Below are 23,790 nucleotides of genomic sequence, written 5' to 3' on the forward strand. Positions count from 1 at the left end.
TTTCTCCTGCTGTTTCACTATTGCAGTATAATTCTCTTACTGCTTACCCATTACAGTATATTTCTTTCTTGTTTACACTGTTGCCATGTACTTCTTGCTGTTACTTAAAGTAACTTGTAGGTTATTTTTTTTTTTTTAAATAACAAACATGTTTATACATACTTCGTGTTATGATTTTGCACAGAGCAGCCCCAATCCTCCTTTTCTGGGGTCCCCTGCTGGTGTTCTGGGGTTCCCCTCTTCTCTGTGTTCCACCATAGGAAGCTCCCTGATAAAGTGGCACGTGTGAATGCTTGATCCTAAGCCACGATCTGTGTGTCCATTGAGGTTGATTTACTAAAGGCAAATAGACTGTTCACTTTGCAAACGGAACTCTCACTTTGTAAAGGAATTTTCCTTTAGCTTAGTGAATGTGGAAAAATACACCTTGAAAAGAATACCCAATCATGTGCAAGGAAATAAAAAAACAAAAATTATTTTTGCTTGCAAATAATTGAATGATACAAGTCAGAAAAGCTTCACTCAAGGAAAATTTCCTTGCAAGTTGAACAGCCAATTTGCCTTAGTAAATTAACCCCACTGTGTGGCTCGGCCCCACCCCCTGCTCCCCCATCACTGGATTTTATTGACAGCAGCAGGAGTCAATGGCTCCGGCTGTTCTTACGGAGTCAGGGGAGGAGGGAAAGAAGCTAGTGCCATTGCTCTCATGCATATCGCTGGATTGAGATCAAGCTCAGGTAAGTATTTGGAGGGGCTGGGAACAGGGGCTGACCGGCAACCTTTGGCCCAGGGGGCAAGCACAAACCAGAGGCCATGGTGCATCAACTTGGCCCCTGTCCCATTCTACCTATTCTAGGCCTCCTCCTGACCCCCAATCTAGGCTGAAGCTCCGCTGGGGGGGGGAGGCCTGCGCTATGTCCTTGTTTGGATCCTGCACTCAGTAGGTCAGCAGCAGTGGGGATATTTTTCTTCTCTTTACTAGGAATCCTTTAGGCATATCTGTGGCAGAAGCGGTGCAGCCTTCTTAGGGGGTATCAGAGAAGCCCACCCCCTTCCCCCTGGCCCAGTCCTCCCCAGGCTGGGAAGAAGCTGACAATAGAAGACTGCATAAAGGTAAAAATCCTTCAAACTTTACAACCTCTATAACGTTATCAGTTGCTGTGCCATTCCTGGTGTCTATTCACCTTGAGCCTTAGGTTTTTAACCACTTGAAGACCAGGCTTATTCTGACGCTTTTTGATTAAAAGTAAAAATCTGCATTTTTTTTTTTTGCTAGAAAAATACTTAGAACTCCCAAACATTATATATATATATTTTTTTAACGGAGACCCCAGAGAATAAAATGGTAGCTGTTGCAATTTTTTTTATGTCACATGGTATTTGCACAGCAATTTTTTTTATAGAAAAAATATACTTTAATGAATTTTAATACAAATAAACACAGTTTATAACCCAATTTGTTTTAAGATATAAAAGATGAGTTACGCAGAATAAATAGATACCGAACATGTCATGCTTTAAATGTGCCCACGCTCGTGGAATGGCAACAAACTACAATACTTAAAAACATCCTTAGGTGACGTTTTAAAACATTTTTACAGGTTACCAGTTTAGAGTTACAGAGGAGGTTTAGTGCTAGATTTATTGCTAGAACTATAACATTCACAGTGATACCTCACATGTGTGGTGCGAACTCCGTTTACATATGTTTGCACAACCTACCTATGTCTTCGCTTCTGTGCGCAAGCAGGGGGATATAGGGAGGCTTTAAAAATGTTTTATTTTATCATTTTTTTTTGGCACTGTCCCTTTAATTTTTTTTTTGATCACTTTTATTCCTATCACAAGAAATGCAAACATCCCTTGTGATAGAAATGAGGCATGACAGGTCCTCTTTATAGAGACATCTATGGTCTATAAGACCCCAAATCTCTGCTTTAACCGGAAAAGCTTGAGGTAAAAAAAAAAAAAAAATCTCATGCTTTCCAAAAAAAAAAAAAAAAAAAAAAAGGCAGTGGGACCAGGGGTGACATAATAACAATGCTTCTGGCCTCCTAGACCAGTGTTTCTCAAACTTTTTTCAGTCAAGGCACCCTTTAACCACTTGCCGACTGCTCACAGTAATCCTACTGCGGCAGTGCGGCTCCCCTGAGTCCAGCGACGTAGACCTACTCTTACTTATGTTTAGACACAGCGGGAGTCGGGCCGGAGGAGAAGTGTGAGAAGACCCGCCTGCTTATGTCTTCTCAGTGGCAGACAGGAGGAGATCACAGGATTTAGCATAGCTGAACCTGCAATCTCTGTCTGTGTCACAGAACCCCCCCCCCCCCCACACACACACACACACACACACGTCAGTAAGCATGAGGCTCACATTTATCTTTTTGATTACCCATAGGGTTAACCCCTTCCCTGCCAGTATCATTATTACAGTAACAGTGAATATTTTTAGCACTGATTACTGTAGTAATGTAACTGGTCCCCCCAAAATTGTCAAAAATGTCAGTTAGGGGTCTGAAATGTCCGCCGCAATGTCGCAGTCCCGCAACAAATTGCAGATCGCCACCATTACTAGTAAAAAAAAAAAAAAAAAAACTATAAAACTGACATAAATCTTTCCCGTAGTTAGTAAACCCAATAACTTTTGCGCAAACCAATCAAAATAATAGAATTTTTGTAAGAACTTACCATAAAATTATTTTCTCTGAGTCCTCTGACAGTCGCCGCCCACTCATACAATCTGCACGTCTGGGTATTGGCCTTCTCCACAGGAGTAAGCTAGGCAGAAGATTTTGTTAGAATATTCACAAAAACTTTGTATAGACACACCTACAGGGGACTGTCCCTCTGGTCCAATACCCCCAGCTAGCCTCATTCCCAATTCAGTTTGGTAGCAAGCAGTATAGAGATCCACAAACCCCAAAAGAGGGGCGGGGGCGGCGACTGTCAGAGGACTCAGAGAAAATAATTTACGTTAAGTTCTTACAAAAATTATATTTTCTCTTACGTCCTCTGACATTCGCTGCCCACTCATACAATCTGCACGTCTGGGACGTCCCAAAGCAGTGTAGATGTGAGGGGTGGGAAAACGTAACAGTCAAGAAAGGCAACGCAGCACCTAGGTCAGAGAAAATAACCTTTTCTGAACCAGAAAGGTAAACACTGGGCAACAAGAAATCTCAACAGGAGCGAAAAACCCAGAAAAACAAATAAAAAGGGGGAAACCCCAACAGGAGGAGACAGGCCAAAACTACCCTGTCTCCCGTAAGACACTGCCGCACTCAAATCTTTGCGGCCAAAAGAGGCATCCGCTGATGCCAAGACATCAAGTTTGTAAAATTTTGTAAAGGTATGAACGGACGACCAGGTCGCCACTTTGCACACCTGAGTCATCAACGCCTGATGGCGGAAGGCACAAGACGCACTAATCGCTCTGGTAGAGTGCGCTGTGACAGGGAAAGGAGGAACCTGATCCCTAATTGAATAGGCCTGCACAATCGACTGCATGATCCATTTTGAAACGGTTGCCGCAGACGCAGCCGTACTATTCCGAGGTCCCTCAGGAAGGACAAAAAGACAATCCCACTTTCTGAAGGATTCAGTAGACAACAGGTAAACCCTGATCGCCCGGACCACATCCAAGGAATGCAAGGCAAACTCCTTAGGATGCTTAGGCTTCGCACACAGCGAAGGTAAGACAATGTCCTGGTTGAGATGGAAATCCGAAACCACTTTCAGAAGAAAGGACTGATGAGGTCGCAAGACCACTTTATCCCTATGAACAACCAGATAGGGGGAGCGGCAAGACAGGGCCGCCAACTCTGACACTCTGCGAGCAGATGTGATCGCCACCAGAAATCAACTTTTCGTGACAGCACCGGCAGAGGAATCTCCCGGATGTTCTCAAAGGGAGGACATTGCAAAACGGACAAAACCATATTCAGGTCCCAAGGAGGCAAGGGTGCCCTCCTAGGGGGAGCCAGATGATGCACTCCTTGAATGAAGGTGCGGATCAAGGAATTTGACGCCAAAGGGCGCTAAAAAAGAATGGCCAGCGTAGACAACTGGCCCTTAATAGTGGTCAGCACAAGACGCTGCTCCACACCAGTTTGCAGGAAAGCCAACACTCTCGTGGATGGAACCCCTGCAACTCGCACCAGGCAAAATAAGCCTTCCAGGTACGATAATGAATTTTACCTGAGGAGGCCTTCCTGGCCTTGAGCAAGGTAGGAATGACCGCCGACAAGAGACCTCTGTCTCTCAAGACCTGGCTTTCAACAGCCACGCCGTCAAAGCCAGCGACTGTAAAGCAGGATGGAAGATCGGCCCTTGAGACAGAAGATCGTCTCTTAGCGGGAGCTGCCAGGGAGGCTCGACGACCAGTTGCATGATGTCCGCGTGCAAAGACTGATGCGGCCAGTCTGGGGCCACCAGAATCACCAACATCAGTTCCGAGACCAACCTGTGGAGGAATCTGGACAACAACTGAATCGGGGGAAAGGCATAAATCAGCCGATACCGATTCCAAGGCACCACCGAGGCGTCCGCCAGAGGGTCGCGCGTTCGTGCCACGAACCTTCCCACCTTGTTGTTGAGACGAGATGCAAACAGATCCATGTCCGGGGATCCCCAACGCGCAAACAGCAACTGAAACACCTCCGGGTGGAGTGACCATTCCCCTTGGTCCAGGGTCTGGCGACTCAGATAGTCCGCCTGCCAGTTCTCCACACCTGGAATGTGAACTGCCGAAATCGCCGGGACCTGCGTCTCGGCCCAGGACAAAATCTCGGCCACGTCCTTGGCCGCCCGGGCACTCCTGGTGCCCCCCTGGTGATTGATGTAAGCCACCGCAGTTGCGTTGTCCGTCTGCACACGCGCTGGGCAGCCCCGAAGACGATCTGACCAACGAAGCAAACAGAGACTGATTGCCCGCAGTTCCAAGACATTTATCGGCAGGGAGGATTCCCCCTCCGACCAAGTGCCCTGGGCAGACAACTTGCCCAGAACTCCACCCCAGCCCGACAGGCTGGCGTCCGTGGTGACCACAGTCCATAGCAACGGACGAAAGGACTTGCATTCCTTCAGAGCCGGAGACTGGAGCCACCACAGGAGATCCAATCTGACTTGGGGGCTCAAAGCAATCCTCCTTTCCAAGGACTGAGGATGCCTGTCCCACCGGACCAGAATCTCCGCTTGAAGAGATCTCGTGTGAAACTGTTTAAATGGGATCGCCTCGAAAGCCGACACCATCAGGCCCAGGGACCGCATGCAGGTCCGAAGCGAGGAAGACTCGTTGTCCCTGAGGGACCTGACCTCGTCCTGCAGGATCCGGAGCTGGTCATCCCCAGGTAAGGGAGGCGAACAGAAGGGGACAAAGTCGACTTCTGAAAATTGATGGTCCACCCGAACTCCTGAAGCGTCTGAACCGTGATCGACAGATCGCGCAACAGAGTGGCACCGGAGCTCGACCTTAATAGGAGATCGTCCAGGTAACCGAGGATGGCAATCCCCTGCACCCGCAACAAAGCTAAAACAGGAGCCAAAACTTTGGTAAAAACCCTTGGAGCCGAAGCGAGGCCGAAAGGCAACGCCACAAACTGATAGTGCTCCTCCACTATTGCGAATCGGAGGTACCTCTGATGACCCTCGTAAATAGGGATGTGTAGATATGCATCCTTGAGTTCGATGGAAGCCAGGAAATCCCCTGAATGCCACCACCGACTGGAGGGATTCCATTCGGAACTTCTGAACCCGCACAAAGCGGTTTAGAAACTTCAAGTCCAGAATCAGACGCACCTTGCCCTCCTTTCTGGGCACTGTGAACAGATTCGAGTAAAAACCCCGAAATCTGTCCCGCTGTGGAATCGGGACAACCACCCCTTGGTTGAGGAGATCCTGAATCGCCCGATGGAGATCTCGGAAGCGATCGGGGCTTAAATGAAGATTTGAGGGAAAGAATCTTTCTACTGAGTGTGATCGAAACTCGATCTTGTACCCTGACCGAATGAGTTCTTGAACCCACCTGTCCTGAATCTTGGCCAGCCAAGGTTCGGGAAAATAGCGCAGACGTCCCCCCAACCCTGAAACGGGTGAGGGCGCCCCTTCAGGTCAAAGCGGACTGAGCCGCTGTGCCAGTGTGGGCGGCTTTTGACTTGCCCGCCCAAGGCTTCTTCTGGCCACTAGAGGCCTTGAAGGACTTACCTTTGTCTTGTGCCTTGAAGGCACGAAAGGACCCCTGGTTAGGTTTAAAGGAGGGACTCGCTTGCCGCGTAATGATTTTCCCCTGGACACCTGGGGCAACAGAGTGCTCTTGCCCCCAGTGATCCCCTTGACCAGTTCATCCAGAGTCCCCAAAAAGACGACTCCCCGCATAAGGGATGTCAGACACTGTCTTCTTGGAAGATTGGTTGGCCGACCAGCTTTTTAACCAAACAATGCGATGAATCGCAACTGCAACCGCTGAAAGTCGTGCGACTAAAGGGGCCTCATCTAAGGCCACGTCACACAGGTATTAAACAGCCTGACCCATTTGATCCACCATTTCCAGAGCAGCCGGAGAGGCGGAGTCAGCAGAGTGCGCTTAAGCGCCTTGGCCCACTCCACAACAGCCTGAGAGACCAAGCTGTGAACGCGTGTTTCAGCAAGGAACCCGCTACCAGATAGATGTGGCGGGAAAGAGTTTCCACCCGCCTATCCGCCGGGTCTTTAAACACCGGAGAATCCTTCGCAGGCATTAAAGTGGCCTTATTTAACCTGGTCACAGTGTGGTCCACCTTAGGAGCTGCAGTCCAGTGAGAATTCACCAGATCAGCAAAGGGATAACGGTACTGAAATCTCTTTGGAACCACATAATTACGTTTCAAATGACGCCATTGTTCATTCACGGTATCGTGAAACTCTGCGGGACAAGGAAAAACCTGACCCGATTTTTGGGCTTTGCGGGTCCCAAAGGAAGACCGCTTACCCGACAGGTGGGGCTCATCATCCAAATTTAAAGTGTCTTTCACAGAGCTAATAAGCGCGGACACGGCAGCGCGGTCCCGTGCTGATCCGGAGGAGGAATCCTCCTCCTCCACATCCGACTGAGAGGACTGAGACCCCTCAGGGGGTACGCTGTCCGTGGCAACCAAATCTGGCTCTGATTTAGAAGACTGAGAGGGCATAGGCCTTTTCTTAGAAGCCCGGTCAGACATCAACAAATCCACTTTGGACGCTAAAGTTGCAAGTGCAGCAGTAAGTGAGACTATAGCAAAGGATTCAGGAGTACCTGAACCCTCTACCAGATCTGGGGGGAATTTGCTATCCTGGGACTCCATAATAGCAATCTCAATTTAAATGACGCTGGCCCTTTAAATCTGCGATTTCCGCGATACCCACCGCAAATGCACCGCAAATGGGGAGCAAGTCCTGTGCTACAGGAAACTGCAAAAAAATGAATGCTAGCAGGAATGCAGGCCAGGAAACACAATAAAAGCCCCCCCACAGTGTGCTATACTTGCCACGCTGCTGAATCGATCTGCATGTGAAGAAAGAGGAAGTGACCTCACGCCTCTAGATGCAGACACAGCCCTGAGCCACAAGAAAATGGTTGCCAATACAAGCTTATAGGAAAAGCTCTGGGAAAATGGCCGCTGTCCACATAAGGACATTTTGCCCACACTAAAGATGGCGCCCGATCGGCGCCAACAGCATAGTATAAAATGGCTGCTGCCCTCACAATGAGGCCAAACAGCCTGCCCACACCTAAAATGGCGGCCGCGCGGTTTCGCGCTGATTGCGGCCCCCACACACCATGTACTGTTCCCCAAATAGTTGCACAAGTACCTAGGGGACATAGGAGACCCCTGCAACCCCCCCATACAGCGGTGGAACCGCCACAGTGCCCCCGCAGGGACCGGGAAGGGACACACAAGGACCGCACCTACAGACATGAGTGGGATATTACAGAACCCATATCGAACTGCCATCCCCATAAAACAGAGGGCCCACATACACACCCTGACAGACAATGCCAGAGACAGAGGGGTAGCATGGTACTCACCGGTCCAGCTAAATGTGGGTACAGCTTTGTGACAGGAAGCCTCCCACTCTGAGTGGTGGTGCTGTCAGCCCAAGGGGACGCTAGCAACACGCGGGTGTACCGCAGTTGAGACATCCAGGCGAAGATAGCAACTTCGCAGGCTCGACCCTAAGGTCAGGGACATAGTTGTTTGCGAGGCCTGGGCGTAACAATAACCTGCTAACGCTTGATGGCAGGCTGGGATTCCGTAAGGCTCTAGGATAAGCCGTGCGATTCCCAGCTCCGCAAACGCTGTAGTCTTCCGAAGTCCAACTAACTAAGCGCAGGAACAAACAAAAAGCTATCTTTATAAAGAATAAATACTTTTCTAGAGAGAAAAAATAAAAAGAAGAAAGAAGGCTGAGACCGCAGCCCCAGCCAGGGAAAAGCCAGCCTACTCCCAAGCTAGGCAGCAGCAAACTGAATTGGGAATGAGGCTAGCTGGGGGTATTGGACCAAAGGGACAGCCCCCTGTAGGTGTGTCTATACAAAGTTTTTGTGAATATTCTAACAAAATCTTCTGCCTAGCTTACTCCTGTGGAGAAGGCTAATACCCAGACGTGCAGATTGTATGAGTGGGTGGCGACTGTCAGAGGACGTAAGAGAAATGCTTATTGCGATTTGTTAAAAAAAAATTTTTTTGGGGAATGTTATATAGCAGAATGTGAAAAATATTGTTTTTTTTTTTTTTTTTCAAAATTGTCGCTTTTTTTGTTTATAGCGCAAAAATTAAAAATCGCACAGGTGATCAAATACCACCAAAAAGAAAGCTCTATTTGTGGGAAAAAAAGGACGTCAATTTGCAAAATAGGGCCTAGTCAGGAAGGGGGTCAAATCTTCCAGTTTTAAAGTGGTTACATTTCTGCACAATCTCAGGGCACCCCATTCTAAAATGTAAAAAACAAAACTAATTGTTTTACACAATGAAGCAACATCCACATACCTAGGACACCCATCATTACAAACCATTTATTCTTCTAAAGCAAATTCACCTTTGCACACTGGTACTGACTATAGTATTCCAGAGTTTCTCTTCTGTTCAGCCCATGTGACCCCCAGTGCTGATGGAGAGGGGCAGGGGATTAACAAACAAGGATGCTGTGCAGGTACTTAACATCGTCCTTATCAATCAGTGAAGTCATTGGTTGTTGGGATGCCGCCAACTAGTAATGGTGCACAATGAAAACCTGTGGCTTTGTGCAACTAAAAGGCAGGCTTCGTCCAATTAACATTCAAACTTACAGGACAAGTTTTCTGTATGTACATGTTTCAAGCACAGTGTCTGAGCTGTTAAAGACAGCTCTCAGTCAGTGTTGCCGTCAGTATTTTTTAGGCAGCTAGTAACAAATGTGCACTTTTCTCCTACCAGTAAATGCCAGTGATACTATGCATACACAGTTCTGGTCCAGGGCTGGCTGGGACCATCTGAGTGCCCCCTACTGTGTGACAGGTCTAGCTGAGGTGGTGCCTGAGCGTGCCATGTGATGTCATGGTGCAAGCGAGCCAAGCGGATACTCATGTGCATGTCTGCAGGAAGGGTCCAAGGCAAGCAAGGAGCAGTACTCTCAGTGCTGTTTGGCCTGGAGCGGACTGAAGGGACCACCTGGCATGGAGAGAGACTGTTGCTGTGACTCGGGAGGGGATGTGTCATGATCTGCTGTCCGTGTCACTGTGAGAGTCAATTTAATGTGTGGGTGCACACATCTTCTTGCCCTCCTGAGTCCTGTCCCTGAGCTACTTACTTAATTAAAAATAAAATAATATTTTTTTTTGCCTTAATATCTTAAGGCTGGGTTCACACTGGTGCGATCACAGACATTGCATGCGATTCGCACCGTATTGCTGTGCACAACACATGCAATGTCTGTGTGATGTGAATTCAGCCATACAAACTGTATGGCTAAAATTGCATTTCCACCAAAAAGGTGCAGGACCCTTTTTTTGGTCCGCACTGGAATCAGATCGAATGGGTGTTTACACCTATGCAATCTGATTGCTGTACCATTTCATAGTTCGCATTGCGATCTGTGAACCAATTTGGGGGTATCATTAACTTTATATTGACACCCCCAGAGGTTCGCAGATGTCAGTGTGAACCATTATGCGATTTAGGTGCCATGTGGGAATCGCAGGGTTTCCTGCATTGCAGCAGTATAAACCAGGACTAAATCACATTGTTAATTGCATATTGTATAAATAGATAAAAAATAAAGTTGTTGCAATTGCATATTGTAGCCTAAATCCTGAAATTTGCACTTAAAACTGTAGTTATGCAACTTTTGGAATTGCCAGTAAAAACTTGGCTGTCAGTAAACTTCAGTCTGGTAGGTTGGCAACATTGCTCTCAGTCCCAACTAATGACTAGGAGCCGATGGTTCCGGTTCCCAATCATGTAACCACTGCGACAGCCAAACACAGTGGTCAAGCAGCTGATCCCCTATCCCACTTCCCACCATAAAGACCCCGTTAAAGTGATGCGGGGACTGGGTGGGAAGGGGTTAATAACCACAAAAATAAAGGGAACAAATCTCATAGAGGCAAATTTAAAGGTAGTGTTTTATTAATACATTTTCACAGATTTTATTAAACGATTTATAAAAATATTAAACAAGTGCTGTATCAAAAGATATATATACAAAACAGTAAACAATATATGCAAAAAACATCCATTCATTTAAGGAACACTTTTATGGGGTATTCTGCTTATTGGCAATATATGCTGTGCTCCAAAGAAAACCTAAACCGGCTGTTACACCAGTAGATTGAGTTTTCTATTCAAATTCTAGTCGAAAATTGAAACGTTCTTTAAATGGGAATGTTAATTTATAGTTTTAAGTGTAAAATGTAAAGGCTAATGTTATAGTGTGACTTGCATCTGAGCTCCAGTCAGGAATTTCAGCATTCAAATCATGTACCTTGTAACTATGACTTCAGGGAAACCTATACTAAGAACACAAAGTATGCTGCCATTAACCTCTGCTTCTAGAAAAAAGTTATTTGCCTTGTTTTGATGCTGATCCAATGGCTTCAGTAAATTGAGTCATTGACAGGCACTGTATAAAGAGTTCTGGTTTTCTAAGCTGTGTGTTTATTTTGGGTCTATGTTTTAGAAAAAATTGAAGTGACACTAAACTCTGGTTTAAAAAAAAAAAAAAAAACTCTATTCAAGTATGCATTCCTAAAGAGTAACTCCACATTTGTTGAGAAAAAAAAAAACAATTCCCCTCTGGGTGATCTATGAACATTGCCGGGATTTTAACAAGTTTTTTTTAACCGATTCCTGTATTTTGTTATTCTAAAGGAATTGCTGTTTATTTGTATCTATGTGTAGAGTGAATGTGAATAGGAGTGACTTTATAATTACCGATCAGCTGCTGCACTTGCATGGTTCTAATGAGCAAAGTGGCACAGTCTGAATTCATTTGGAATTATCTTCCCAAAATTACATTTTTGTTGCAGAGGATGCCCAAAATCTAACTTGTATCTTAGTGCAGACTTCTGGGGAAATCAATAAGCCAACCACACTAGCAGGAAGTGATATACACCAGCTGTGTACAGAACATTCAGGTTGCCATATTGTATTGAATTTTATAGAAAACGACAGCGCTGCAGGGTAAAATGCTAAGTTTTTCTTTTTTTTTTTTTTTTTTAAGAGATGTATGTTTTTTTTGTTCTTTCTTTAAGATTCATACTTCTCTAGTTGGATGCTGCATCTGTCCCCCATGGCTCTAACACTGAGAACCAAGCAATCGACCACCGCTGATCGTGCAGTTCTCAGAGCTCCCTACTCGCCCCCCTTGCGCTCACTGGAGCGCTGGGCTGTGGAGGGGGCAGGAGTGGCTGGCTCAGGCTATCAATGGCTCGCTGAGAGGGTGAGCCAGGTGCTGGTCCAGGCATAGTTGCCCAAGCCTGGACCGGCTCTGTGATGTCAGCCGACAGCGGGCTTCATCCTGCTGTCAACTGAAAACGGGTACAGCCAAAAGAGCGTTGGCTGTACTTCCCTTTTAATAACATTCATCTACAATATGAATGGTGTAGCAATTATTTATGCTATATTCATTTTTTTATTTGTTTTTTTTTCCCCACAAAAGTGGAGTTACCCTTTAACTCAAAAAAGTGCCTTATTTTACTCTCAGGCTCCTCTAAATCTCCAATCTTTTTTTTTAAATTTGCTGCTGTGATGTGACTTTCTGTTAGAGGGTGACTATGTTTGTTCTTCATGGTCCCAGTGTATGTAGGACTGTAGCCACCCTATGTTTCTCGCTCCAGCGATGGACTATGGGACGTGTAATGTGCATAAAGTGGTGCACATGACCGCAACTAACGTGCACTGGAGTGTCAGGGAAGAAAGCAGCATTTTTACTGAGAGAAAAGGGTATTTTAAGACATTTCCTGCAAAATTCACAAGGCTAAATCATACCATGCAGGAGTACAGGACTGCAAATACATAAAAAGTTATGCGACTTCCGTTGGGTTTTCATTTCCCTTTAAATACTGTACAATAAAATCTACATATATGTTACAACTGTCTACATGTTAGTCCTTCATTACTGAGATCTGGTCACAAAAACTAAATAAAGAGGAATTCCAGATTTCAGGTATGGATATCTTATACATAGTCCAACTTGTATATACCATACCTGGCCAATCACCTCATTGAAGCAGACACCGCTACTCCAGTGGTCTCTACTTGTTTCCAGGTCCCATTCTAAATGCCTGGCCTGCGGCAATGTAAAAAACAGGAGGCCAGCCACTCAGCACAGGCACCATTCAGAGAATGTTTTGAATGTTATGAATGAATGCAAAGCGTTCTCTGAATGGAAGAGGTGGAGAGGTGAGGTGGTCCCATGATGCTTTTCTCCTCATCCAAAAAAGAACGCTTTGTATTTTGAAAATGCAAAGCAACCTCTGAAAGGTGCCAGTGAGGAGCAGCCAACCTCTAGTTTTCAGAATGCAGTAGGGCATCTGCTCAGCACAGGACCCAGAAGTAAGTGGTGATCACTGGAGTAGCGATGTCTATTTCAATGATTTACAGTTTCCAAGAGCATCAGCCAGGTATGGTATCAATAATGGTCCAAGCTGAACCAATGTAACTATGTATAAAATCTTTATACCTGGAATTCCTCTTTAAGAACACTTCATGCTGGTTCTAATAACAGACAGTAAGCTTTATCTAGACTAGCATATTTGTGCATTTAAGGATTACCGGTCATAGGTAAAAGCCTACCTCTCAGAATCCTTGACCTCCAACCCCAGCCCCTCGCCTCCCTTCCCAACCAATTACATGTGTAACAGCAAATATAGACCTGTATGCACTTGTATTTGAACAGTAATTTCATCCTGTGGGGTCCTGTAGGACATGTTGTACCCGCTCAGCTCACATTGAAAATAATGGCCAGCGAGGGCACACATGCTGAACTAAGTGTGAGCCTGCCATTATTCTTTATATTTGATTAGGAGGGTTAGGTAGGTAGTGCATTAGGGGCATTCATTAATGTTCACAAAGTGCTTTAAAAATTCACTACTGCATATTGTTATTAATGATATCTAATAACATAAATATAAGGCACCCATATTCATAGGAATGTACAGTAATTCTTCACAACTGTTCAAGTAATATTTTAAATTGACCACAGACACTAACATTTTGATTGAATTCTACAAAATATTGTAATATTTAATAATCAATTTTTTTTTAATTTAATATTATTTATTAATAATAGGCGGTATCTAATTTATATGACCTTTGCATTACATTGTTAGTGATAAGCTTGGATGGATCATACAATCAAAATGTTACTGTGTATATTGACCTAGCAATAGCTTTCCCTTTTACTGGCTATATAGGTGCTCTCTTAAAGTAGAACTATGGGAAAACCTTTTTTTTTTTCATTTTTTGAGTAAGGGAGGGATTTTTTTCCCCCACCATCTGTCTTCCATTACGGAGATTTCCCTTCACTTCCTTTCCCATAGCCAAACAGGAAGTGAGAGGTAATCCCTGAAAATTAAGGGAATTCCTTGGGGACCCCCAGGTCACCAGAAAAAAAGTGTCCCCATTGGAAGATTTCCCCTGTATTACATTTCTGGGGAAAACACAAAATGTAGGATTTTCTTTTACTTTCACTTTTATTGATACTGGTAAACAGGACAAACAGAGAGAGTGAATCTCCTTAACGGGGGGCACAGACAGCAATAAAAACCTACAGGGGTTCTAATTCCTCTCCACTCTATCCAAAACTAAAAAAAAAAAAAAATTGTTTTGCCCTTAGTTGTACTTTAAGCTGACCATATACTATACAATCTGATAGTACAACTTCCTTTAGATCCACCATTATCTGTGGGTTACTAAGGTCTGCCTCAAGTAATACAAAGGAAATGGCTTTAGGTTTGTCCTTTTATTACTTAGTGTTGGTAAATTGAAAAGGAGATTGTACAGAAACTAAGAATTTAGATTGTATAGTGGTCATATCAAAGAATAAATAGGAGGTAATTTATAATAATGGACGCTATTTATTGATGATTAAGTCCTGAGAACTGTTTGATTTTCCTGCAGCTACCAATCTGAATACTGCTCAGGACAATTGGGTTCAGAAAGTTTAGACAAGCTAATACATGGGGCCCATGCTATCTTGGTTCCCGATTTGTTACAGCGTGTTACTATCGTCAGGTCTTTATTACATTTTACATTCCTTTTAGGACAGAGGAAATGTGGACTTGCTTGATGCTCTGGTGTATAATGGCTGCTGGAAATGTCTCCATAGGACTAGCACAAGACGCACAACGAACACAGCACAGGCTACAGCCAACAACACAGCTGCAAAAAAAATAAAAATAAAAAAAATAAAAAACACACATAAACAACAACTTATCTATGATTTTAGGTCACAGTTCCATCAACCAGCTACATAACTCCGAGACAGGCTGTATCCATACAGAACAACTGGAGAGCTTGCATCAGAATCACAGTTTGCATATACAGAAGTGAAGTATGAGAAAACAACTGATGTTATAATTTGTTAAAGAATACACTGCTCAAAAAAGTTAAAGGAACCCTTTTTATTAATTTCGATATGGTCAGGTAAGTAGCAGAGGGGCTGTTAATCCGTTTCAGCTACTTTGAAATGATGAAATTAACAATTGGTGAACTAGATGGGCAACAATGAGACGACCTTCAAAACAGGAATGGTTTTACAAGTGGAAGCTACTGACCATTTTTTTTCTGACTATTCATCTGACTGTTTTTAACTGGTTTTGCATTTGGCTAGGGTCAATGTCACTACTGGTAGCATGAGGCGATATCTGGACCCTTAGAGATTGCACAGGCAGTCCAACTTCTCCAGGATGGCACATTAATAGGTGCCATTGCCAGAAGGTGTGCTGTGTTTCCCAGCACAGTCCCAAGAGCATAGAAGAGATTCCAGGAGAAAGGCAGTTACTCAGCAGGGCCGGTATCTGCTCCTTTGTGCAAGGAGGAACAGGATGAGCACTGCCAAGGCCCTACAGAATGCCCTTCAGCAGGCCACTGGTGTGAATGTCTCTGACCAAACAATCAGAAACAGACTTCATGAGGGTGGTCTGAGGGCCCAACATTCTCTAGTGTACCCTGTGCTCACTGCCTGGCACCATGGAGCTTGATTGGCATTTGGCAATGAACACCGGAATTGGCAGGTCTGCCACTGGCACTCTGTGCTTTTTTCCAGATGAGAGCAGGTTCACCCTGAGCACATATGACAGACGTGAAGTGGTCTTGAGAAGCCATGGAGAACATTACGCTGCCTGTAACATCATTCAGCATGACCGGTTTGGTGGTGGGTCAGTGATGGTCTGGGTAGGCAAATCCATGAAGGGACGCACAGACTTCTACAGTCTAGACAATGGCACCCTGACTGCCATTGTCAGACCCTACACTGGTGCCTGACCTCATGTGACGAGAGTATGAAGCCAGTTCCTGGAGGATGAAGGAATTGATACCATTAAATGGCACCAACGCTCGCCAGACCTAAATCCAATAGAACACCTCTGGGACATTATGTTTCGGGCCATCCCGCGCCGCCAAGTTGCACCTCCGTCTGTTCAGGAACTCAGGGATGCCCTGGTCCAGATCTGGGAGGAGATACCCCTGGGCACCATCCGTCATCTCATTAGGAATATGCCCAAACATTGTCAGGCATGCATACAAGCACGTGGGGGGCCATACAAACTACTGAGTACCATTTTGAGTTGCTGCAATTCAATTTCAGCAAAATAGACTAGCCTGCCCTGCTGCACCATTTTTTCACTTTGATTTTTGGGGTGTCTTTGAATTCAGCCCTCTGTAGTTTGATCATTTTCAGTTCTATCAAACAATGTGGCATCCTTTCATTCCTAACACATTACCCAGTCCCTATCAGTATAGATATCCAGCATGATATTTTTCCCTATTGAGAGCTGATGTGTTTTCAAAGTGTTCCTTTAATTTTTTTTTTTTTTTTTGAGCACTGTATTTACTTACCTGACCCTCTGTTCCTCCATGCTGATAGACCAATCCCTGCAGAGTCTTTTCCCCCACACTCCAACAGTCTAAGGTCCTGAGGTCACAATAATAATGCAGGTTTGATAGCTCTGCATTGGACGTGATGACACCGGGGGGACAGTCCACTGATGGATCATGGGGGAGCTCCCTTTGCCAGGGGAGCGGAGGATCAGGTAAGTTAAAAAAACTTCTCTTCTCCTCCCAGCCTAAACAAGCAGTGAGCCCTTGCAGTGTGGGAGCAGCCCCACTGCAAGGGATCAATTTTCAAATTTCTCAAATTCAGGCATTAAGTACACTATATTGTCAAAAGTATTGGGACACCTGCCTTTACACGCACATGAACTCTAATGGCATTGATGTCTTAGTCTGTAGGGTTCAATATTGAGTTGGTCCACTCTTTGCAGGCATAACAACTTCAGCTCTTCTGGGAAAGCTGTCCACAAGGTTTAGGAGTGTGTCTGTGTGAATGTTTGACCATTCATAATTAATTTGTAAGGTCAGGCACTGATAGTGGATGAGAAGGCTTGGCATGCAGTCTCTGGCCTAATTTATCCCAAAGGTGTTTTATCTGTTTGAGCTCAGGACTCTGTGCAGGCCAGTCAAGTTCCTCCACCCCAAACTCACTCATCCATGTCATTATGGACCTTGTTTTGTGCACTGGTGCAAATCATTTGTTGGAGGGGGGTATTATGGTGTGGGGTTGTTTTTCAGGGGTTGGCCTTGGCCTCTTAGTTCCAGTGACGGGAAATCTTAAGGCGTCAGCATACCAAGACATTTTAGACAATTTCATTCTCCCAACTTTGTGGGAACAGTTTTCGGATGGCCCCTTCCTGTTCCTACATGACTGCACACAAGCAAGGTCCATAAAGAAATGGATGAGCGAGTTTGGGGTGGAGGAATTTGACTGGCCTGAGTCCTGACCTCAACCCGATAAAACATCTTTGGAATGAATTAGAGCGGAGACTGTGAGCCAAGCCTTCTCGTCCAACATCAGTGCCTGACCTCAGAAAGGCGCTTCTGGAAGAACAGTCAAACATTCCCATAGACATACCTCCAAATGTTGTGGACAGTTTTCCCAGAAGAGTTGAAGCTGTTATAGCTGCAAAGGGTGGGCCAACTCAATATTGAACCCTATGGACTAGGACTGGGATGCCATTAAAGTTCATGTGTGTGTAAAGGCAGGTGTCCCAATACTTTTGACAATATAGTCACGTGTATGTGCTAATATACCAAATTGATGCAGAACTAAAAAACTGCTGGGAGGTTGGCCTTTAAATTACTGAAGGGACATACAGTACTAGGTTTCTTCTGCAATAAGAAGCTCATTTTTTGCCTGCCAACAATCTTGTTAGTGCACTGAGCTGTGCATGCTGACTGGCCAACTAAAATGGCTGAAAAAGCAGAAATCAGAAGAAGACTGGCTAAAGATGTCAGCAGTGCCAAGGAGAGAGATAGCAGCTGTGGCAGCATTGGAGGGATCCCTTTGGCAGGTTAGTGTGCTATAATGTGCAGGTATGCTGTGTGCACTTGGACATTTTGGTAAAATCCCACCCACTTGCTAGCAGCCTTTAGTTCTACTTTAAGAGTGAAGATGTAGATTCCAACAAATGCCCATTCCTGATTGATTCTTGTGACAACATATTAACACTTCAAATTCTGGATGGACCCTCTGCACGCTGCTATACACCCTTTTCAATAAACTATGCAATGAAAAACAGGGATCTTTTCACTATCAGTGTGTATAGCAGTGTGCATAGGGTCCATCCAGAATATTTAGGCAGTGCAAGGGACATTTTTAGTACTCAGGGGTTCTCACCAATGCAAGGTGAAGGGTTTTGGGGTAATGTGGTTATTATTATTATTATTTCAGGTACTTATATAGCGCTGTCAATTTACGCAGCACTTTACATATACATTACACATTCACATCAGTCCCTGCCCTCAAGAAACCCACCCAGGCACAGGGAGAACATGCGAACTCCAGGCAGGTAGTGTCGTGGTTGGGATTCGAACCAGCGACCCTCTTGCTGCTAGGTGAAAGTGCCAACCACTACAACACTGTGTGGTTGAAGAAGAGAGGACTGATTTCAGTACTCTCTGGTTTGGCAAGTGCTTGTTTGGGAGTGGGAGTTGTTCACAGCTGTGAGCAAGTATAGACTGTTTGCAAAACTCCTGCGGCCTTTGTGGCATCCCAAAGCAGATGGGATCCCCTAAACCCTGGTGGAGGTTTTGTGTTTGCTGAAGAAGTCTGTTTTTGAAGATTTTTTGAGAATACAATAAAGACGGTTTACTTTTACAAAAGCATGGTCTTCGATCCTGCCCCCCTCCTCTCCCCATTTTACACCATCTGGAAAGTACAGTACTTACCTATAAAGATGTTATTTACATTGGGAGAGGACTCTTGGAAGTTCTTGTCCAGAGATCCCGATAAAGCCACAATAACCACAGGATACACAGTCAATGTATAGCGGACATATTTGTCAAGTAAAACGTTTTCCAATATAAACCTGCAATGATAGATCGTTCAGACAGTATTAATGATAAACCATAGCAAACATTCTCTCTTCCCTGCCAGGGGCTCTAGGGGATTTAAAGTATAACCTCACCCGTATGGCTAATAGCTTGTGGAACAAAATAGTTACATCAAAAGAATTGGCAAAAGGCAAAATACACTGCTGAAATATGTACATTTACAGTTTTAACTGCCAAATTGTTTTATATTTTGCTTAAAGCGGAGTTCCAGCCTAAACACACACTCACCTATCTAACGGTCCAGCAATGCGTCCGCCCGAAGCCTCGCTCTTCTCCCTCTCTGCTCTGCGGCACCGGCATCACTGGTGTGGGCACCCGGCTGTGACAGTTTGCGGCTTCACAGCCGGGTACGCACTGCGCATGCTCGAGTTGCGCTACGTGTTGTGATTGGCCGGAAATCTTCTGGGACCTCTGACATGTCCCAGAAGATTGCAGGGAGGGAGGGGGAGAGGAGAACTTCCGCTCAGGGCGCCGCGGCGCTCCGAGCGGAAGTGGAAGCGGGTACCTGTCAAAACTAGGTACCCGCTCCCCCCCCCCCAAAAAAAATGACATGCCAAATGTGGCATGTCAGGGGGTTAGAACTACCTAAAGCGGAAGCTCCACTTTTGGGTGGAACTCCGCTTTAAGCACTCTTGTGATTCACACAACTCTGTCACACTATATACAGCAGCCAGAAAGAAGAAAATAAGTATTTCTTGGTTCAGATATATATACTTGATCACTTCCTTGATTATTACACAAAAGTGCTGATGCAGATTTCATTGTCCAATGAGCAGACTGGAGGTAGAGAGGTAACATAGAAAGCATTCAACCATCTCACTGTGCAGAAGTGGTGGATCATATGTATTTCAACTGAAAGTTTAACTGTTAGGCCCCTTTCACACATACGGTCCGTTCAGATCCGCCTGTCAGTTTTTCAGGCGGATCTGAACGGATGCCCCATGCATCTCTAGCGGAGACATGTCCACTGACATCCAATCCGATCCTGTCCGTCAAATCTGGACGGATGGAAACCCTATTTTCCATCCGTCTGGCGGATCGGATGAGAACAGACAGGCGGTCCGTTCTCATCCGATTCCCCCATAGACAGCGGGGATCTGACACCCCCGTCTCCGCAAAGAGCGGAGACGGAGCTGTCATCTGCCTGCTCAGCGGATCGATCCCCGCTGAGAAAAACGGAGTCCGTCGGCGGAACGGACATGTGTGAAAGGGGCCTTAGCCTAAAAAAGTCCATGTACAGCTCTTTAATGCTGTCCACGAGGTGCACTTTAATAAAAAATTGTCAGAAATGACAGGAAAGCAGTTATCAAAAGGCAGACTGAAAAATGGGCAAACTCACAAATTTCCCCTCTTAAAAAAACCCCCAGAACATTTATATAACATAATAATATAATTATACATTAAAAAATAAGACATAAAAAAAAAAACATCAAATGTTTGCTAAAAAAGTTGAGCACACAACTAGATCAGCTGCCATGGCCAAGTAGCACTGAAGGTCAAAAACGTAAAGGGTAATTCCAGACAAAAATGACATTTTTCTTATTAATAGTATGTTAAATATATTTATCTTTGATATTTTTCATTTTCTGGCTAGCTAATTGTCTAGCTTAGAAAGTCTTATCTAAGCTAGACAATCACCTTCTTCTTGTTCTTCACCGACAACGCTATCTCCCTTTTACTTCCTGAAAAGGTTGTCGGTCTTTCTTAGACAGGCATGCCTAGACCTGCCCAGCCCCACCCCCATCCCTCCTATTCTTCACAGAATATGATCTCCTCCTGTCTTCATAGGTTCGTTTTGGCTGGCAGGTTCTCCGGAGAGAGAGGGAGAGCGGGCAGGCACTGGAAGTATGTTATGCTCACCAGCAGCACATAAAACACACACACACACAGATTCCTAACACTTATAAACTAAAGGATGGATTCCAAAGCATCCAAGTGCATTCCAATATATTGTGGCATGGTTGCAAGTGGAGATATAAATTAGATGAATTCCAATATATTGTGGCATTTTAAATCAGGCAAATTATTCCCCCACACAGCCAAGCATTCATGTAGCAAGGAAAGAAATGATCACTAATTATCCAATGTTGATGGTAAACGTCCACCTCTATAGCTGCTGCTATAATATATTGTATACAAAATAATGTTTTAAATCATGCAACATAATCAAAAACATTTAGCAGCGCTCATTCAATATGACAGAAACAACACCGCGTGTCTTCACATGGAGTGAATATATAGCAAAGTCTTATCCGGACAAACTGCTAAATGCGTCAGACAGTCCTTATACAATCGATATAGTGTTCCGTCACCACACCTTGTGTATCCACTCCCAAAATCTCTGATTTATATCACTCTATATTAACTAATCCTTCTTAATGTGGAATCACAGAAGCTGACATATCCGATCACTGTCCGCAATGTCACTTGTTATTACCCACTTAATTTTATGGAAATTCAGAATATAGCATTTCTTTCTCGTCCATAAAAGGAAAAAAAAACAAGCTACATAGCATAATGGTGCTAAAATTGTTTATTGTAAAAAAAAAAAAAAAGTCTCCCTCCTTATATACATTCACAATCATTCAAAAATTCCACAGCAATAACATCACATCATATTCAGAAGTAGTTCCACTTTGAAAAATGGCTCATCACCTGCTCGTACTGCACAATCTCGGTCATCTATCCCAATTGAATTGAGAGCGGCGATTTCCGGGTCGAGATGTACAGCCGTCAGCGTTGGGTGTCGCGTGGTCACGCCCAGACGCATTTCGTCATAACTACTTCCGAGACACCCAACGGTGTGGAATTTTTTAATGATTGTTATTAATCAGAGATCTGGTGAGTGTAATCTGGATTGGGGAATGGATATACGAGGTGTAAGTATATTGTGACATTTGTTTTACCTAGGGGATAGCTCCAGTTTAGAGGCATCGCAAATGTATATGGTTTGAATTGCCTGCTTGAAATGGTCATTCCAAACGTGGATTGGCAATTTATTTTCCTTTGGTTCATTGGGGGCCAATCTTATTGAGGTAAGAGGGTTATGTGATATGTTCAAATGGACTGATGTTGTGCATTTTTGTTGGTTTGGTTGAATCCCCATGGTGATTGTTTGTTGCATATATCCACATAGGCAACTCCAATTAATGAAATCACTGTCTTTGGAACATTGGTGTACCAAACAGTAGAAAGTTGATTATAGGATCCTATTTGATTTTATCTTCAGGTTCAATCTCTTGGATATGGTGGGTAACAGGTTGCTGCATTTTAAAGTTAAATCTGGGGAGTTTATAATATAATACATAACTAAGAAAATCTAACCATTTCAGACCCTCAATTAGGATTGATCTCACATTCTTGCAGGTTCCACTAGGGGGCATATTCTCTCTATGGCACACTGATACTCTGCAGGCCTGTTTACTCATGATTTTACCATCAAATTTTTAAAACAAATCTGGGGTGAGAACTATTCATTAGATGTCTTATAGATATAAGAATGTCATACGTGTTTGCATTATATTGCAATTTATGTATAATTGTGTTTTGTATTGATTTTTGTGGACTGTCCGGGTCCGTACTTGTGTAATGAACTTACAATGTTTCTTATTTACCTGTAGTGTTACTATAGGTTACCATAGGTTCTAGAAGTCTCCTGAGGAAGCCACAGTTGTGGTGAAACATGTTGAGTGGAAACCTGTGTCCAATGACTGTATAAATTTGTAATGATGTTTTTTTTTTTTTTTTATTTGTTTCTTAACTTTGAACATGTGAAATAAAACTTTTTTTTTTTTTTTTTTTTTTTGATACAAGGTTTAATTTCTTGTTTATGAGCACCTAAAAAATCCCATTACATATTTTCTTAGAAAAATGTTTATTGGTTACTAGTTTAGAGTTACAGAAGAGGTCTAGTGTTAGAATTCTTGTTCTCACTCTTGTTCGCGGTGATACCTCACATGTGTGGTGTAATCGATGTTTACGTATGCCTACGGGACCAACATGCACGTTCACCTTTGCACACAAGGACGGGGGCGCGTACATTTTTTTTATTTATTGGTGGGACTCTGGTATACTGACAGATGTTTTTGTGTTCTTGTACACTATGTCAGATATTGATCGTCCCCCAGTGGACACTGACAGATGTTGAAATTGAACACTATTGTACTATTGCAGAGGTTTTTTGCACTGGTACAGATATTTTGTGCACTAGTAGAGATGGGATTGGACATGAATAGATGCTTTGTGCACTGGTATAGATGTGATTGGACAGTGTGACAGATATTTTGTGCATTGGTACAGATGTTCATGGGACAGGAACCGTGGTGTTTGGTGTACTATGTGTGGGGATGACTGCAGTCTGTGTAATTTGTGACAGCTCTGTGTGTAAAATCAGCTCTTACACAGAGAGCTGTCACAGAGGCTGCAGCTCCACCACCCCTCACACTTAGCTGTCACTGAGCACAGCGGGGAGAACTAACACAGACATGTGTCTCGGTTTACACTATGAAGGCTGTGATTTGACACAGCCATCACATGATCAGAAGGAGGACTAATCACAGTGCCCATATCCTGATCTGTGCTTGGCTGTGTCGGAAGATCACAGCCATCATAGGATCGCACCGCACTCACAAACGTGCTCACAAGCACACACGCACACACAAACGTGCTTACAAAATACACAAACAAG

The 23,790-nt window shown here is 44.3% G+C and overlaps 1 protein-coding gene across 1 annotated transcript in view; it reads right to left on the bottom strand.

Annotated features, from left to right (window-relative positions):
• Positions 1-14,657: 14,657 nt before the first annotated feature.
• Positions 14,658-23,790, bottom strand: part of LOC309549367 (uncharacterized protein) — a 38,458-nt gene continuing 29,325 nt past the window's right edge. Inside the window, exons 7-8 of the mRNA XM_082249585.1 lie at positions 18,939-19,078; positions 14,658-14,873 (exon numbers count right to left, since the gene is read on the bottom strand). Coding sequence (XP_082105711.1) covers positions 14,752-14,873; positions 18,939-19,078 — 262 coding nt within the window. The 3' untranslated portion in view covers positions 14,658-14,751. The remainder of the gene's footprint in view (positions 14,874-18,938; positions 19,079-23,790) is intronic.

Source organism: Pelophylax lessonae, assembly GCF_965119305.1.
Source record: "Pelophylax lessonae genome assembly, chromosome: 3".
In the NCBI taxonomy this organism is placed as follows: domain Eukaryota; kingdom Metazoa; phylum Chordata; class Amphibia; order Anura; family Ranidae; genus Pelophylax; species Pelophylax lessonae.